This window comes from Lonchura striata, chromosome 1A (genome assembly GCF_050655825.1).
Source record: "Lonchura striata isolate lonStrDom1 chromosome 1A, ASM5065582v1, whole genome shotgun sequence".
Lineage (NCBI taxonomy): Eukaryota > Metazoa > Chordata > Aves > Passeriformes > Estrildidae > Lonchura > Lonchura striata.
The window spans coordinates 19,812,462-19,831,401 of record NC_140741.1 but is presented as its reverse complement, the minus strand read 5'-3'; the positions used below and the strand labels follow the sequence as shown (position 1 = coordinate 19,831,401).

At 38.1% G+C, this 18,940-nt stretch overlaps 2 protein-coding genes across 13 annotated transcripts in view; both read left to right on the top strand.

Moving 5' to 3' along the window:
- Positions 1 to 13,600, top strand: part of LOC144246263 (uncharacterized) — a 263,343-nt gene extending 249,743 nt beyond the window's left edge. The window contains exons 8-10 of the mRNA XM_085568825.1: positions 2,634 to 2,732; positions 6,878 to 7,021; positions 7,207 to 13,600. Coding sequence (XP_085424951.1) covers positions 2,634 to 2,732; positions 6,878 to 6,950 — 172 coding nt within the window. The 3' untranslated portion in view covers positions 6,951 to 7,021; positions 7,207 to 13,600. The remainder of the gene's footprint in view (positions 1 to 2,633; positions 2,733 to 6,877; positions 7,022 to 7,206) is intronic.
- Positions 7,223 to 18,940, top strand: part of CHRM2 (cholinergic receptor muscarinic 2) — a 118,008-nt gene continuing 106,290 nt past the window's right edge. For 3 of the 12 annotated variants that reach the window (XM_085568822.1, XM_085568817.1, XM_031507956.3), the window contains exons 1-2: positions 7,224 to 7,397; positions 16,080 to 17,525. The gene's annotated coding sequence lies outside the window, so the exon portion shown is untranslated. Of the gene's footprint in view, positions 7,398 to 16,079; positions 17,526 to 18,940 lie in introns of all 12 variants that reach the window. The other 9 variants (XM_085568823.1, XM_085568820.1, XM_085568819.1 and 6 more) reach the window with 8 other exon arrangements.

The following is an 18,940-nucleotide window of genomic DNA, read 5'->3' as shown; positions in this document are numbered from 1 at the left end:
GATCACAGATTATTACCAGAGTTCTCCTTTTAGAATAGCTGAGTTTCCTTCTGGAGCAGCATCTAAAGACTGTTTTATATTTTTTTAATTTAGAAAACCTTTTTTCACTCTGTAAACAGATATTGTCACTAGTAGAAATGGTGGCTGATAGATCTGAATAGTAAATGTACTGATTATTTCTAAAGTCCCATGAAATATTGCCAGCAATCACTCCATAAGCTTTTCATCTATGTCTAATGTTACAATCATCCATGTGAGAAAGTCAGACCACATCTGGGAGTGCTTTGGAAATCCTGCTTCTCTAAAGATATTATTTCCATTAATTATTTTATCAGAACTGACCTTCTGCAGCTATTTCAGATATTCTTTTCACTCTGCCTGTCTGGATGTCCCAGTGAGTATCTCTCTGAAAAACAAACATTGTTAGACTGTCAGAGGCTCTGTCTAAGGATGGACACTGCAAACCACACTGAAGACAATATAAAGACCCAACTGATTTAAGTGGGATGTGAGTTAGATCAGATTGAAACCAATAATACCTTTGTGGCTCAAAGCAGATTTTTTTTTTTTTTTTTTGTATATATATCTTTGCTTTAATCTCCTTCAACTAAAAACAAAATCCTGGAGGAAATAAGCTGGTTTCTGTTGGCAGGTTATACTCACACAAGAAAACATGAAATGATGCCAAAACATTGTAGTGAGGTTTTATTTGGACACCTGCACACTGGGAGCTGGCTTGCAATCAATAATTCCTTCATTCCTCAATTCGGTTCAATTCAAAATTATTTAATTGCCATGATAAGCTATAGAATTGTATCCAAAGGATCAAAGAGGAAGACCTTGCAGATATGCTTTAGAGTATGGATTTAATCTATTCATCTGTGTTTAGAAGAGTTTGGTCTCGAGCACATATTTATCTATTTAGTCCACCCCTCATCTGATATGAAGTTAATGTAGATTTTTTTTCTGTACAGACTCTGCAGATTTTTCCTTGGTTTGTGTGCATACATTATGAATAATTGTCATGAGTGTGATGTTTGCTCCTAACTACCAAGAGTAGAAAATTTTCTCTCAGGTCATTGTGTTTTGGACATTACAATGGAAGCCACAACTTTGTCTTCCCCGTCACTTTGTTTGCAAGGACAGTAATGGATGTGTTCATCCTGTGGGTTTCTGAAGAAACTGAAGGAACCATAGTCCAAATGCATATGTTATGAAGACAGCATTTCTTATGAAAATTGTTTTGAGACAGGTAATTCTTTTCAAAAATACAGGAATATCTAAATTCTAAAAAAAAAAAATTCTTCCCAAAGAAGATTCAGCTCTGAAATAAAAAGCTTAAAGTTTACAGTTTTTTAAAAAAGTATTTTTGCTGAGGTAAACATCAGTTGTGATGGCAGACTAGAATCCTTTTTGACAAGGTAACAATGCTGAAGCACCTTGTGAAATTAGAAGTTGAAATGTCACTTCATTATTCTCTTGGTACCAACAATAATCTTGGAAGCCTGTCCAGTAAACAAAAAAAAATGAATGTACCAGGAAAGAACATTTACATCTAGGTGCACAGAATAGTTTCCCTAGGCAACTAATTTTTTCCCTTTTTCCACCTTTTCTGTGATTCCAATGCCCTCAGTAAAACTTCTTCAAACATGGTCAAGCACTTGGACTGTACTATCTGCAAAGAGAAAATCTCTTAATTCCCAACCTCAACCTTCTCTTAGTTTTTGAAAACACCATCTCTGAAATATTCATCCCAGCCACCTTAACTCACATGAGAGTGTACATAGTATAAAAAAGAATCCCTTGGAAATAAGAAGAAGCCAAAATATAGAAATTACACTGGAACTAAATGCTGGAAATGTTGCTGCACAATTAACTATTTGACATTAGTGCCAATCATGGTGAGCTCTAAGAGATGCACTCTGGCAGTTTCTGAGAATCCCTTGCACAAGGGATTCTCAGCTGTTTGATCTGTGGGCCCCACACATCAAACAGCTGAAGTTTGAGCTGCCAACTTGCAGAACTCAGGCTTCAGCACAGGGCAGGAGGACAGGGGAGAAGAGAGGAAGGAGAATCCTTGTTCTGTTCCCAGGAAGACAAGCTCTACATTCCTATTCCTTCTCACTCCCATGAATGTCTTCTGTAGCTTTATTTTGTGAAATTTTCAAGGTAGGATTTTGGTTGCTAAATCTTGTATGGAAAGCCATGGTCTATATGTTTGTACTTGCATTTATGTAATAGCTACACCAGGATAATGGCTTTTTGGCTGAAACATCTCCTTTTCCTCATTTAAATATTTTTTGTGTCTGTTGTGCCCATAAGCTTCAGTTCTGCTCGTCTCTGTACATAAATACCAGGATAATCCTATCCCTTCAGATTTAAAATTTATATGTTTGCAACCCATGAAACAGCTTCCGACTTATAAGCACAGCTGATAAACTGCAGAAAAAGGAAACTGTCCTTGAGTCTGAGGTCATCTAAGTGACCACTGATACTATCCAAAACTAAATAAGAAATGAATTTTCACTAACACATATTTTAAAGTTCCTCTTTCCTAGGAAAAACTAAGAATGTGATGGCTAGTTTTGTCTTTGGTGGTTTTTTTTTTTTTTTTTTTTTTTTTTTCTTGAAAGAGAAAGAAAACAACTAAGCAGACTGAGAAAAAGGAACCCTAAAAGAGTCCTACTCTGCAACAGAGAGAAGAGTGGAGCTTGCATCTCTGCAACCTTTTGGTGAGCATATTGAACATCCTTCCCTCTGAGATCATTGCTCTCAGATGTCCCCACAGTGCAATACCCAGGCAAAGCATCCTCCTGAGATAAAACTGGGAAATGCTGTGCTGCACAGCTTGCTGAACCAGCACTGGGACCTGGCCTTGGACTCCTCTGCAATATGCCCTAGATCTGCAAAAGCTTTATGAGAAAAGTTCTAATTTCTACCAGAAAAAGTAGTTCCTTCCCTTGTGTTTCAATACACAAGGCTTTTTTCCAGCAAGAAAACGAAAGATTCATTAAAAATACTAAGTCTTACCCATTATTTCTGTTGCAGAACTGGCACTAGCTAATGGCATTAGCTGTTTCTTGTGTTTTCTGCATAGTAAAGTATCTTATCTGTGGAGCCAGACCTCTTCATCTTCTGACCAAGGGGTAATTTGTTCAGCTGAGCTGAAAAAATAAAAGCCTAAGTAGTGTTAGACAGAGAGTGACTGGTTAAAATGAATGCAAGCATATAAATGCCACATCAAACAAAGCAAAATGCACAGGTACAGTAGGGCACAGTGATGTTAATTTGGAAACATTGAGACTTGAAAGAGACATCATAGGCTTGAAAGTTGCCTCTCAGTCTGCTGGATGTGGAGCCTCTGCTTTGATGGCATTCTGGTGGTGACAGCTCCTGCATCCACCTTGGGTAATACTGCAGAGACAGGCCAGCTTGAGATCCTATTGTATGCTGCTAAAGGGAATGCCTAATGAGGCTCTTAAAGCAGCCTTCCTGGTTCCAACTGGGGATGTTAAAAAGAAAAAAGAAATTTATTCTGTAAATAAGGGGGAAAAAAGCTCAAAACCAAAAACAAACCAAAGAAACATAAAAAAAAAAAATAGAAAAAAATCAAACATGGGACTAACTTAACAACCTTCCATGATGAACTGTCAAAATACAGTTTCTCAAGGGGTCTAGTTCAGCTTTCTAAGTACTGGTTTTATTATAGGAATCAATCTATGTGGTTGGTGGAAGAAAAAAAACTCAACACTGTTATTACTAATTCTTGATAACCAATTGCTGGATATTTCCTTCTTGCAGTAAGCTGTATTTAGTCTTATCCAAAAAGAAGCTAAGATTTAGATGCTACAGAGCATGACTTAAGAGCACCCTGCGCTGATCTTGTGTTATTATTCCACAGACACAGGTTTAATTTTCTGACTCATCTTTGAAAAAGCTTCCCCCACCTTACAACATATACATTACAATAATGTCTGTCTACCTGCAGAGATCCTGAAATATACTTTCAAAGGGAATTACTTGATCCTGTCACCTCAAAGGCTGTTCAGCCCTGAGGCTATTCCTCATCACAAGCAGAGAGCTCAATGTGAGGCAGGGCTGAGAAAGGACAACCAGTTCCCCAGTCAGAATTTCTGGGATTTTCCTTCCTGCCAGTGTGCTTCCCTGAGAAGAGAAAGTCTCCAGCTACCACTTGGAGAATCACAAAATCACTTAGGTTGAAAAAACCTTTAATATCCTGAAGTCCTCCTGTAGTGCTGCAGGGATTGTTGTGGTCGCAGGGCAGGACCCAGAACCTCATCTGTCCTAGAATTTGATCCTGGTATGGCCAGATTCCATCTTCCAACACAGTAGAACTGCACAGTCTTATGATGAAACACCACAGTTTCAGGAGTAAACAGCCTTCTGAGAATGCAGCTGCTGAACAAGGACTGGAGAAGCCAAAGGGAAGGCAAAACAACAGCCTGCAGGTGTGTTCATCACCCTGCTTGCTTCTCCCAGGATCCCCTTCTGAATGCATGTGCTCATGCACTCAGGCAAACTAATTTTGCATTGGTCATAGACCTATTGCTTTAATAAAAGGTAATATTCATTATGTGAGTGTTATTAACTTGGAGGATGCTTCATTTTATGCTCACCTTCAAAACTACTGGCAATCAGCCTGTCTCAGGTGGCTCTGTGCCAAGCCCAGCAGGTTGTTGGATTTATTGCCCATAATCACCACTTTTGTCCAGATTTATCACACCTCACTGTGACCATTAGCACCCTTGATTACCTCTTCATCTTGACTATTTTCAATCAAGACTTTGATATATAATATCTCCTCAAGCAAGGACATTTCCCCTTCAACAGCAATTCTGAATGCTACACAAACTACTGGAAATACCCCATCAGCATTTTCAGGTACAGAGGGTTTGTAACAAGGCTTTTATTTTTAAGAATATCAAGGATCTTGTTTTTCTGAAGATTATTCTATTCCATCCAGTAGTCACCATGGCATACCAGTGCAATCCAGATCCAGGACAACCATCTTAAGTAATAAACACTAAAGGGAGCAGAAACTTATCTAGAAACCACAGGACCTCCTGATTGATCCTTCAGACAAAAATGTCCTTCCTTATGTTCACCTGCACTTCATCAGACCTACTTGGAAATATCTGCAAACACCCCTACAACTGTCTATTAGCTTTCAAGTGACCAACAGGAGAAAACAGACTGACTCTGGAATATTGGTCAGTTTTTCCCACAGACTCAAGGCTGTTGCAGTTTTCCCTTCTTTGTGTTCCTGAATTCACTTTTTGTCTCTTGCTGCAGGCTGCAAAACTGTTTGGAGTAGAGATTAGGTGGGTCTGCCCTGTATTTAGAAAACTTCCATTATTAAGTCATGCTACACCACATTTATGAATCTAAAATAGTAGTACAATGAAAATTTCTCCAAAGTGTCACTCAGAAGAGAAGGGATTCTTTTACTTGAGCTTGTTTTCTCCCCCAAGTGAAGTATATTGTTACAGTAGGTAGCAAACTTCATGGGAAAGGCTCTGAGGGCTGGAGCACTCCTGCTTCTGTCTGGCATTGATGACAAATAAGGTGTTTCATAAGAGTCCTGCCGGGCCTGTGTTTGAGTATTTCTCACCTTGAGAAATGTGATTCATAGCAATATTGTACAGGAAACAGCAGCTGCACAATTATCAATATTCATGCTTTTTGGGCCCAGAGCACAGGGGCAACAGGTGAGCTCAATCACATTTCCTCGACCAGCTTCTCCTCCTGGCTGGCACACCAAAAATCCCCAGACCTGAGCTTGCTGCCCTAGCTGTGAGCACAGCTACAGCTACGTGCAGGCACAGTGCTCACAGCAGTGAGGCTCTGCAGACATCACATTTCCCACCACAGGATGCAGTGATTACTCAGTGGGTACCAGCCCAGCAAGTTCACCTCTGGCAAGAAGCAAAACCCTAAGAAATGTCACACTATGGCATCTAATGAACTTTACTGCCTTCCCTCTGACAACCTTAACTGCCTACACTTTTTGAGCTGTAGAATTCCTTGCCTCTCTGTTGCATCAGTGAGGCTCACAGGTTAAAAAATTCCACACTTTATCTCCAGCATGCCAAATAATTTTATGGTCATTCTAAACACCTCTTCTGCTTTTGTTCCATTACTTCTTTCCTAGCATGGTAAATTCTTAAGTATGTGCCTTCTCCATAATTAAAAACAGTCCCACAGAGAAGTCTGTAAAGACAACTGCCCTGACAAGTGGAATAAAGAATAAAACTGCTGGATAAGGAAGAGATTCAAACAAAAATTTTAGTAATGAGTCTGCACAGGAGCCTGCATTTTCTGTGTGCTTGCTACTGGGATCCTAACAGCCACCAGACCACCTGTTTTCTGTCACTGCAGCTCAGCTGTTGTTCACAAATTTCAAATATTTGTGCCAGTAATTAAATTGTGCCAGCAAACCACTATTAAATTTAGTTATTGCAGAAAGGAGCTAAAATAATTTATCAGATCTGAGTGGATCATCAATGTATTTTTGAATTTAATGAAAATGAGAATTGGGTCAGCAGGAGGAAGAGAAGATATCAATTAAAAAATATATCTATACTGGAGTCTCAAAAGCCATTAACATTGATTTCAATCCAGGACACAGGGCCTGGCTGGAAAAAGGCATTGAAGAATAATTAAAGAGACTTTTTTTTTTTTTCTCTATGGCTAGAATACAGTAACAGAACTTCAAGAAGTGGAAGTAAATAGGATGAAGTCACTCCAGAGAGCTATAAAGGGCTATAAGAAGTTTTTAATGCTACTGCTTTTGTTTGGTCTCCTTTCATATCTTTATTTGCATTTTTAAAGTTGAATATTTGCTTTTAATGGACAGGAATGTGGGACTGGAGCTGGAATTAATTCTGCCCCTTCAAGCTGTTCTTCTCCCCGTCTCATCACTGCACTGAAGCATGGTGAGAGCTGCTGTTGCTGAAGATGATACAGTCAGACAGGTTCCTCACAGCTGAATCCTGCCCAGGTAGGGCTGGTAACACAGTCTGGCTTGGTTTAACTGTGTTCTGATGTTTGTAATATCCACACCATAAATAATGTGAACATTCCATTCTTGAGTCAAAAATGTGTCACTTCTGAGTCAGCCCAATGATGTGGAGACTATAGATGACATAGATTAACTTTTTTCATCTTCCTGCTCTTTATTTTCAGGTCGATATGCTCTGCTCTGAATGACCCAAACAGGATTGACTTTTCACTAAAAAATAAGTCACAGATCTGGTATATCACCATTAGAACTTTGCTGTAAACTGGATCCAAGAAGATCTTTGGGTCTGCTAGCAACAATTCTTCTGCTTCTGTTCCTAAAGGATTTTCAAAACTGCAGTTACACAACTACCAAGGTCAGTGTTTTCTTTCAGTGTGATTTGTGAATGAGACAAGTTATATGACAAAGAACTAAACTAAGTTTCAACCTCCATAAAAATGTCTTCCTCCCTCACATATTCCTGAATAACTGTCTATAATTCTGCTTTTGCATCTTTGGTAGACCTTTTCTCATCTAATTCAACACACTAATCCTGCAGAAAACTCTCCAGGCTCAGGGGTTTCTCTTTCTTGTTAGTTTGCAATGATTTTTCTTTTTCTTCAGCTAATGAGTTGACCACTCACACTGCAGTCCAGTAAGTGCCAAGCTTCCCTAAAGTGAGAAATGGGGAAGAGAGGCAGAACAATCCAGGGGCTGGAGTAATCCCTAAGAAATAGCATATACACCACCTTTTTGCTTGTACTCTACTTTAAGAGACATTCATTGATTTTTGCTGGATTGTCATTCCAGAAGGAAGGAAGGTAGGTTTGTATTCTTCTTAAACTTAATGTACTTAGGCTAGAAAAATAATAAAACAATTCTGTATGGGCTTGGTTGGTACATATTAGCCCTAATTCCACTAATGAGTAGAAAACAGCTTTTCAGAGGCTGAGTACTCTGTTCTCTGCACCAGACAATACTTGAAAACCTTCTAGTGCTATGCCAGGCACACAGGTTAGCTAGTTTATGTGTGCCAAATCAAGTTGCTTATCAGAACCTTAATAGCTTTCTTTTTTTAAAAAGGTGATTTACTTCATTCAGACACAAAAGTATTTTAATTAATGTATATTTATGTTGGAAACAGTTGTCAAAAAACTGACAGCATCTTGATCAGAAGTCTTGTTGGTCTAAGACTAGAGAGCTGGTAGTCAAACATCTTCTGGAGATCACTTTACTTCCTTCCATTTGGGTTTTTTTCCCATTGGCTGTGATAGACCAAGCCAAAGAGTATTAAAGGAACCTTGCAAAGCTCATAGCTCTTGCCAGAGATCTTGTCTGTAGGTAAGAAAATTTGAGCTTGCTGTCATTTGGAGTCACTATCCCTGGAGGTGTTTAAGTAAATAAAGACTGGATGGGCACTCAGTACCATGGTCTGGTTGACAAGGTGTTGTTAGCTCATAGGCTGGGCTCCATAATCTCAAAGGTATTTCCCAGCCTAGTTGATTCTGTGATTTTTTTGTCCAGCTATTTCATATGAGCAGTGTAGCTGAAAAATATGTATGTCCTGAGATGCACATTCAGGTCATTAAAAACAAACAAACAAAAAAACCCAACAAAAAACAGAAATAGAAACACAATTGAAGTTTTGGAATGCAAACATTCTCTGACATCTGCCTGGTGCATGCATTTGCACCTTTATAGTAACTAAAACATTTCCCTGTACATGCAGGAATTCCGCCTCAGATATGCACTCTATCAAGGTTGGCTTAAAAATTAAAAAAAAAAAAGCACCTAAGGTATTAGGTAATTTTTCTGATACTTTTTCTTTTCTTTCTTTGATAAAATCAAATTATATAAAATCAGCTGATATCACTACTGTCTTTATTAAATTGCAGCTGAGTCAGTGACACACTACATGCAACTTTTATATATTGTTGAGAAACCAAATTAAATACCCAAAATTTGGACAATTGCAGCATGAACAAAGGAAGATGGAAAATAGGGCTACAGATCTTCAAAAAAATAGCATACTTTGGCTGTCATTTTGAAAATTAATTTTTCTGGGGTATGACTACAACTGTTAGCAAAATTATTTGACAAATAGAAGGCCCAGCAATTACTCTTTTATGATTTTAGCTAAAATTTCATTAAAATTAACTTATCTTACAAAACAAATAAGTATTTTGGTGCGGAATATCTCTACCTAATATCATGGGGGCTTCTGCAGATTAGTTGGAATTCAGCTCCTTTTGCTTACTTGCATCTGCCTTCAGCATATTTTGACATGGTTCCTTATCTTGCATTTACATGTCTGAGAAGGACACATGAGTGATCTCTAAAACCTTTTGAGAAAAAAAATATGTTGATTAGTTAGTCTTGTTTTGTTTTGCTGTCTGAAATTTTTGGAAGATCAAGGCAGTATTTTATTAACAATTTCCTAAGTCTGTACTAGATTTTTTTCTCTTTTGAGCAAAATCAGAGGCTTAATTTAAAGTCAGTTGGTTGAATATTAATGAATTTTATAGAGCATCAAACTGGCCCACAAATCAGCTCTTGGAGAAATCATTCTAGTTCTGAAAATATTTGGTTAGATAAATAAATTCCTATTTAAATTCTTTTCAAGCTGTTCTTCTGCCCAGAAATTACTTCATGTAGAATTTGGGAGTCTGGAATGAAAGAAATGACATAGGAATATTTTCTCTTCACTACTTCTAGAAAAAAAATCTCTTAAGGCCTCAGGGTCAAACATAGACCCTTTGATCATAGAACTAAAATATCCTTCCATTCTCAGATATATCCCCATCATGACCTTTAGAACCAAGGTGAAATCAAATGTTCAACAGACAGTGTTAAGAGACAAAAAGTAGTTTTAGGGATTATGAGTAGTCAGGGGTAGAAAATGAAACTGCAAAACTTCTAATATTCCCTGACTTTACACAGGTAGAACCTAGTGTTGAACAAAATCAGTTTGAGGATCCCAATCATATTTGTGAGCACAAGTCTCAAGTGCACAGCTAAATTTTTATATTCAACAGGTTTGCACTTAAAAGTGCAGATGCTAAAATGGAGCCATTTCTAAAAGATTTCCAGAATATCAATTTACTGTTGGCTAGAGAGGATGTTCTCATAGAGGAACCACTGGCAGGGGTAGGTCAAAGGCACAGCCAGTGTAGCAAGGGAATTTGAAAAGCCACCTCAGATGGATGGGCTTCAAGATCTGAGGGGAATTTATTATCACTTGAACCTATCCCTATGTAAACTGAACCTGGATTTAGTAAATAAGTTATATCTGAAGACAGATCATTTTAATTTATTCTTCCCCTCCTGTAAAATTCCAAGTTCCTTTGCATTGATGACACAGCCTGTCCCAGGCTTTTCTGCATCTTGGCAGCAAGCAAAGTACTGTCCACTATCTTGTACTTGTCATACCAAACCCACCAATTCATGACCCCTCTGTTTCCAGTGAAATCTCTGAGCATCCCAATAATCTCTGGCTGCAAAGTGCCTGCACTGTTAGTGCAGGCCTTGCATTTGTCAGTCCTCCTCCTTCCTCCTCTGGTTCAATTCCAGCTTCCTCTGACTCTCTGCACCCTCTTGCCATCTGCAACAGCCTTCCAGTATCTCTGTGCCTCATCAACTCTCCATCCCTTATCAGACCTATTCTGCAAACCCCTCCTCATTCCTCTGCCTGCACCTTTTAATTTCTACCACTCTCTTCTCTCTGTTATCAGCCTTTGTCTCTCTTTAATATGTTCTGCAGGCAGTATCTTTCTGCCTCTGTTGGTCTGTAATTTATACAGTATAATATCTATGGTCTTGTATTATTTATTTTATAAAGCATTTTAGGAGAAGTGTTTACATGATAGGAGTGATGAAAACTAAACTTGCATTGGATTATTAATAGTCTGTTAAGATGAACTTGTACTATTGTCATCTCTTTTCTTACTGTTTTATTTTCTGTCTTTTCACTTCCCTTCCCAAAATATGCCAGAAATTTTATCTAAGTCTAAAATATGCACTTCCTGCTAACTGAACAGTGATAACTTCACAGAGTTAAATGTGGGTGACTGGTAGGGTCTGAAAGCAATGCTGTCCAGGACACCTCAAAGAAATAACAAAACTTTGAAACAGAACTTTAAAAGAAAATGGAAAAAAATATTTAATGTAATTCTCAGGGGCTTATGGCCTTGGATAATTAAAGTGCATGGTCACACTCCTGGGAACAGAGAAAGAAGAGAGCAGCAGGAGGCTCTGCAGTGAGATCTGTCTACTTCCAGATACACCAACAACACAGACCTAATAAATGCCAAGGAAATATGAGGAGTGCAAATCTCTTCCTTCTTCCTAAGGCCATGTGTGAGGAGCATGGTGGAGGTGCCAGTGTCTCCAGAGTACAAAAGCCACCTGGCAGATTTTATGCCCAGAGTATCAGCTAAAAACTCTGAAGTCACATTACTGGCCAGTGTCAGGACTTTAATAAGCTGGCAAAGGGTATTACACAAAGGAAGGAGGTGCCAAGTGGAAATGAAACTTGGGAATGAATCTTGTCATTCTGGTCAACTGAACAGCCCAGCTGGATAATTACAAAGTAACAGCAAAGGTATTCAGGCAGAATAACTTTTTTAATATATATCTTAAATTTATTATTTTAATTTCCTTTTCAATTCTTTTTTCATGAATTGCATAGATATGAATATCAGTCATCAGTTAAAGTAGATCTTGAAAGTATTTTAAAAAAATATTTCTTAAGTTTCCATTTTCATTTTGCCTTTCTGTCTCTCTCTCTCTCATACTTTCTTTACTATTTTATTTCTTTTTATTTTGCTTGCAATTATCTGCATGAAACTTATTTATATGTTTAATTTACCTAATGATTACAGGTACATTCTCGCACTCTGGTAATTATCTCTGGAGCAGGATATGACTGGCATAGGTAATGATAGCTGGTTTCAACAGAAGAGTCTGCAGCTCTCTCCTTTTCCTGAGAAATGACATATTGTTACTCAAAGATTCACAATAAAAGGAGGAAGGTCATCTCAGTCTATGGCCCAGTTGTTGTTGAAGGTTATAAGTCATTAGCTGAGGGAAGATATTGCAACTTTGGGTTTCTAGAAATGAATTACAAGATCTAAAGCTCTGCTCCTTATTTCTTATGTACTGCCTTTCCTGCACTGTTAACACTACAGAATACTTTATGGTCACTTTATGTTATGCAGGTAAATGAGATGTTTTGAGATGCTCAGGGAAAATAAAAAAATATTTTAAAAAAGTACTCTCACCAAGGTAACATGTCTAGAAATGAGAGTATAGGAGTAAAATGTGAAAAGATTAAATTGCAGCTGAAGAGAATATCTGGGTAAAACATGCTCTGAGATTTATTGTATTACCTACCAATAATGTAAAGGTGTTAAGAGTTATCCCACTATGAAATTTGTGTCTGCAGCCAAGGGTGGAGGAAACAGCCACATTGGTTTTATTTGATACTTCTAGGGAGGCAGCAAGTAGAGAAATGGAAGGGAAAGAAAGACTGATATTAAGGAATTTAGGACATTTAAGTCAAATACAAACTCAGCCAAAGTAAGTGAGAGACACACCAGTATCATGGATAATCCTGGATTCTGATGTGGCTGAGCTGCCCCATTTGTTACAGGTGACAGCTCTCTTCACTCTATGTAGTGCTGGACTGCTGCTAAGGAGGACCCAAACTAAATTTCAGTTTAGGAGAACTGCTTTCAATAAAATCAGGTGGGATTTCTTTCCCCAGTGGGCTAATACATGTAATTAATTAAAGAGCAGTAAGGGCACAGATTTGATATTTGCATTTAGTGTTGCATGGAATAAATCAAGAAATTTCCTTGCTTATATCTCCAGACAAAGCACAGCCTAATCAGCACTACATCTGAATTTGCATTTGAAGACAAAAATGAAAGATTTTTCTAACAGTCATGTAGCACAAATTGTGATGCAGTAGATTAGAAATAGGGCTACATAATGGCTTGTTACAGATGAACTGCTGTGAGGACAAATTATTAGATGGCATTTAACCTATGCTGGCATTTTTGTTTGCCCTTAGAACATCACCTAATTAAATGTGAGTTTATTCTGACAAGCCAGATGGTCCTCTGGTTACTGCAAGAAGTCATGACATGCCAGATCTATTCCTGGATCTTCCACTTATCTGTCCTGTGACCTTTGAAAATCACTTAACCTCTTTACACCTCCAAATTCCATTTATGATACCAGAAGAATAACCTGATTTCTTATTATGCAAAGGCTCTGCACAGTCCAGCGCATTAAGATCACTACTGCTCCGCTGTTATGAGAGGACAACAGATTTAAGTTTGTGAAGCTACATGATCAGCTGGCATTAACTGCTCCACCTCCCCTGATTTAAATGGACTCTGACTAATTCATGCTCTCTGAAGATTTGCCTCATTTTGTGTTCTCATTCAATTTGCAATCTGAATATTTCATTTGCTGCATTTCACCGTTCAGGTCCCATTCTCTTATATTGTTTTTAATAAGCTATTAACAAATTTATTCAAGGGTAATAAATCCTTATGAGGTCATACAAATCAATGACTGTCTCTTATTGTTGCTAATAGATACATTGCATTTCAGCCATGTGTGCTTCCAAAATGTTTTATTAAAAGTAGTTATAGCTATGTCAATTTACATTTTGAAATTAGAAGTAATTTTAATCTCTTCTCAGAATTCAGGATTTTCGGGAAATACTTCTATGCCTTTGAAACTTAAGAGGTTCTTTACCCTTCAAAATGGGACATTTATCAAAACCAAGAAAACATCAAAACATACTCTTACACTTTTCTCAGGCTTTCCAAGAAGTACCAACATTATTTAAAAAATATGATTGGTTTTTCAGAAAGGAAATCTAAAAGGTGTAGCTGTCACAAAATGCAAGAACAGCATATGATTAAAAAATTTTCTCTGTTCCTTTATACTTTGCTTTCCCTAAGGACTTGGGCTCATGGATGCTTCTTCTTATCAGAGTAAATATATAAACATGTTAGAAAGAGCTCATTCATTTGTGTCCTTCCTCACTCTTCTTATCTTCACCTCCTAATTTTCTAAAATTTTAACATATTTTAACATTTTCACGTACATTTACAGAAGATTTTTTTGATCCACAGCATCACTCAGCAATGCATAGGTCCTTCAAAGTATTTTGTATTAATTTCTTTGCAGCTCATCCAGTAAAGATGTATAGACTGCAAAGCAGAGGCAACTACTTTTATTTCACATGTTTTGGTCATGTTGGAACTTTTTCAATTATAAACTTAATAATTTGCATATTTAAATATTTGCTTCTATAAATTCAACTTTCAATGCCATTGTGAATCTACATTGGGAATCTGAGGTCTCTGAGGCATGTGATTAATTGCTAACAGTTTTCTCTTAAACACTTTTGCTGTTGACTCATTTACTTGTTAGAAGATGAAGGTGATATGGATGTGTCTTTTGTATCCCAAATATCAATAGCAAAGTTGACTATTTCTGCAAATGCTTTCTGCCTTTCTGATGCCATGGATCCTTTATTCAACCTCTTCAATAACATAGGCAATTTTTAAAAATAAATGTAAAGTGTGAGAAAAACTTATTATGGCAACACTGACATGTGTGAGACACTTGCTCAGTTTAAAACATACTGGCTTGTAATTGGTCTCTGGAACTTAAACTAGATAGAAATTGGCAGGATCAGTACCAGATGAGATGTTTCTATCAGAAATCTCAGTGATTCATCAAGTAGACATATGGCTACATTTTTTCAGGAGCCCAAGATGTATAATGGAGTTTTAATAATATCCCCAGGAATCCAGTTTTAACAGCTTGATTTAAAGCTCTTGGTAGGGAGTATTTCCATTGGCACTACTGGGCTTTCAGTCAATATTCTCATACCTCCAGAAAGCCTTCATTTACCCTGGACATGCTACTAATGAGTCACCACTGCACATCTGGCACTGAGCCCAGGTAGCAGCATTTGGCTCTAGAACCAAATTTGCCTCAGGATGATGGACATGTTGATCTGGGGTTTTGACTCAGACCCCTATTTGAAATATTACTCCTCCTTAGCTCTCAACTGAGCTTTAAAATTAATAAAAGATGGAAAACCCATGGCCTTCATTAACTATGCAATGGCACACGATTCCAACAACCCCGAGGTACCTCCTCCTTGCATGTGGCTTCTCTAACCTGACCTTCACAAGGGCTCTCCCATCAGCTCAGCAGCACCAGTGCTATTCAACCTTTTGCACAGCATTTTCCTGGCCTCTCAAAAACATTTCTCAAAAGCTTGCCTGTACTTAATTAAAATGGCCGTATGTTTCTGTTCCCCTCAACAGTGGCCACAAACACACTTTTCCCATGGAAAGCTCTGACACTTGTGAAAACAGATGTGCTTTGAGTGACCCCTGCTTCAGCAAGTGCAAGATGGGAGGCTCTTTCTAGGGCTCTCAGCTCGGTTTTCCTGTTCTGTGCAGCTCTGTGTTAGGACTGGCTGTAGGCTGTCTAAACAGCATCCAAATTATTCAAACCATTTATTAGAAATAGAGAGTTCAGTCATGTTTGCTCACTTTGTCCTTGGTGCATCTCATATGGATGCTTCAGATGTAGCCGCGCATCACTTAAATACTCATCCAAACAGGAGAGCTGGGATCTTTCTGTGCAAGCAAGAGCATTCACTCTCTCATTTCTGATATGCTTCACATCATTTGCTGGTTGTAAAATGTTCAGCAGTTCAACTGGGGAGCAGAAACCTTCTCATGTGATGGAACTATTCACCCCCTGCGAGCAACAAACAAAATGTAAATAAAGGCAACTATATGTGCAGCTGCCATAAGCTGAAGTTTACTGGTAGAAACTGTGATGAGAACTGTGATTAGCAGACACTTGTTACATCTGTACAATGAATATTTTGGACCAGTTTTCTCAGCATATGCATGAGTATAAAATAATATTTTCTATGGAAAGTCTCTCTAGAAATCTCAAGTATGACTTAAAAATTGAAAGTCCTAACATGACGCTATCTTTTTTTCTATAGGATGTATTCAACTGGTTTTCTGGGTAGGCTTATTGCTCTGAAAATGTGAGTCAAATTCAATGAAAAGTTTGCAGTTTTTTTGAACAGAGAAGACTGAACAGAGTGAAACTTGCTGAAAAGGTTGCATAAAATTTAAGTCCTCCTGTATGAGCAACGCTGTGGGATTAAAAATAAAAAGGTTGGGTTTATAAAGTTCCAATCTATATCTACATGAAACAAAGGAATAAGAAGGTAAGTGAACTCACCATGTGTTTGGAACAAAAATTGAAAGTAATCCTTTGCTGCAAACCTTCCAAAAACTCAAGCATCTTTTCCATGAGTCTCATTGAGAACACCACTGTATATAAATCAATTACACTTTTGCAAGTCACATTGGCAGAGCCATGACTTTGCCCTGTGACCACAGAGTCATGAAAGGTTGTTAAAAGTTTGTCATATTATTGCTGTGTGGTAAACTTCCTGCTTGTCTGCAAAACACAAAGGAGGCAAGGAAAGGAAAAAATAATATTATTTTAAATTATTTTTTACAAAAGCGTGTTCTCTTCTTTTCCTCTTTTTCTCTGAATAGAATACACCATTTCTTCAGGTTCATTTTTGAGTATGTTTGAAGTGGGCAGGAATCACCTCTTTTGCAAATGACTTTCTGCACTGTGGAACCTGTTCTCCTCTCCATTTACAAAGTAAGGATATGGTAGCAAGTACAAGAAGGAGTTTGTCCTCTGTTCCCTGGTCCATGCAATTATCTCTGATAACATCTGAAGATGATACCAGAATGATATTATCAGCAGTAAATACATTTTCTTTTTTAAATAAATCTTTAAACATCTGTTCTTCTTCAGAGTTTCCACCACGTCTATCACTCAGTCTGCATGACAGTTATTATTTTCATGAGCCTTCATAAAGGTGTTTGGATTTGCAAAAACCTTCTTGCAAATCGGAAGTAACCAGGAGAAGTTAAGAAGAAGCTAAAATGGAACCAGATGTATCTTGGGAATTTCTTTGAACCTACAAAAATATTGTCTCTGGAAAGTATCCAGAATTTATTACAGTCTTCTCTTCTTAGACCACAGGCCATGGTTCTCCTTCTACTAAATGAGAGTAATTACCTTGAAATACATGTATCTGCCCTAGTGCAAAACCAGTGTAATTGGCAGAGAAATCATTCTCCATAGATTTATATTCATTCCCTTATAATAAAGTTGCTTGATGTTATTTTAATTCTGATTCTGTTTTCAAAGGTAGAAGAAAATGTACCAATGAGTTTCCTCAGACACACAGCTACAGGCTTCTTAAACTGATCTTCACTCCAGCACAAGCTGCTGAAGTTTTGCACTCACTCAGCAGAGAATTCCCAAAGAGGCCTTGGGAACATTCAGTATCTGCCTCCAACAAATTAATCCCTCAGGAGATAAGTACCCAGCATCTTAGAAGGAATGAAAACCTTTAGTAAGTGTATTCTTTTATTGTCTATTACAGTCCTCATATGAGTTTACTTAACAGAGAGTTGCCAAGAGACCACTGACACTCTGCATTTTCTGCAGGCCCTTATGTATTTTCTGGAATACACAGGAAACTGCTGTGAATTTATAGAACAGTTTGTTCTGGTGCATCCTAGTCACAGCTGTGTGTGTTCATGTCATGAGTAATTAGGCAGGCAGAAGAGGTGTGTATAACATCTTTACTCATTTTAACCAACAGCCTCTTTTCAAATTCCCTCCTGTTGTTTCCTCAAGAGGTGGCATGGAAATTTCTACTAGCACATTTAATTAAGTAAAGCAGAGATTAGTTAAGACCCCTCTAGCTCCATGAAATTAAAACACATTCCTCCTAGGGAAGAGACTATAATGAATTTTTCTACACCTGGTCATGATCACAATTCCTGAGTCCTAGAAAGCTCCTGAAAGCCTCTGATCTGTTGTATGCAAAGGCAAAGAGTGCTGGACTGGTGTGAGATGTATGGTGAGGGTCAAACACTCAAATTGTGCCTCTTGATACAATTTTCTCAAGTACTGCCAAAGAAGGGTTTCACAGCACGGGTTTCAGGTTTATCTTAGCTGGAGCCCTCAGTTTCCAAACTGAGTCTGTTGCCCTAGAGCTGCTCAGGGGGTGTGGGTGCAGCATTCTCCCCTTGGCAGATTTGAACGTGCTCACCCTTGCCAGTGGCAGTTCATCCACCCAGGATGTGCAGATGGGAGCTACAGACCTCCAGAACTTGTAGCTGATGGAAGGACCAGGTCTCTGGCCCTCAGAAATCACTGCTCAAAATTCAGCATTTTTAGAGCACCTGCTAAAACAGAAGAAGGCAGTAGATCACATTGCTCTGTTTAATGGTACACTTTCAGCTCTAGCAGGGGAAGAGAAATGAAAGCAAGGAGGATACCTGAGATGTGGAAACCACTTTCTTCTTCAGCAGCCCAATGCTTGATGATGATTTTTGGCTCAGAGACAAAAACCTTTGGTTTTTAGCTAGAAGCAAGAATAGGGTTAATGCTTATTAAATATAAATAAGCACTCTTTCAGTCTAGAATGAGTGTTCTATAGAATATTATTTTTGTATTTTTTCCCTTCTCTTACTTCTGTGCAGTCAATGAGAGATAAGAAATAGGTAATCTAAAGCAATCCAAATCCACAACCATTCCAATGAATGGGGTCTTTCTACCAGATAAAGATGGGCTTCCCCTGGGTTTTCGGAGCTGCCTAATAACATCAGTGGGGAGGACCCTGCTGGCAGATGAAGGAACAACGTTGTTAGGAATAGATTTTAATCTCTTTCCTTCACTCACTCAAGTTGTTACAGTTAAGGGTACTGAAGGGTAAAGCAGTAGTTTTTTAGTATATTTGATTATAACACAGAGAAAATA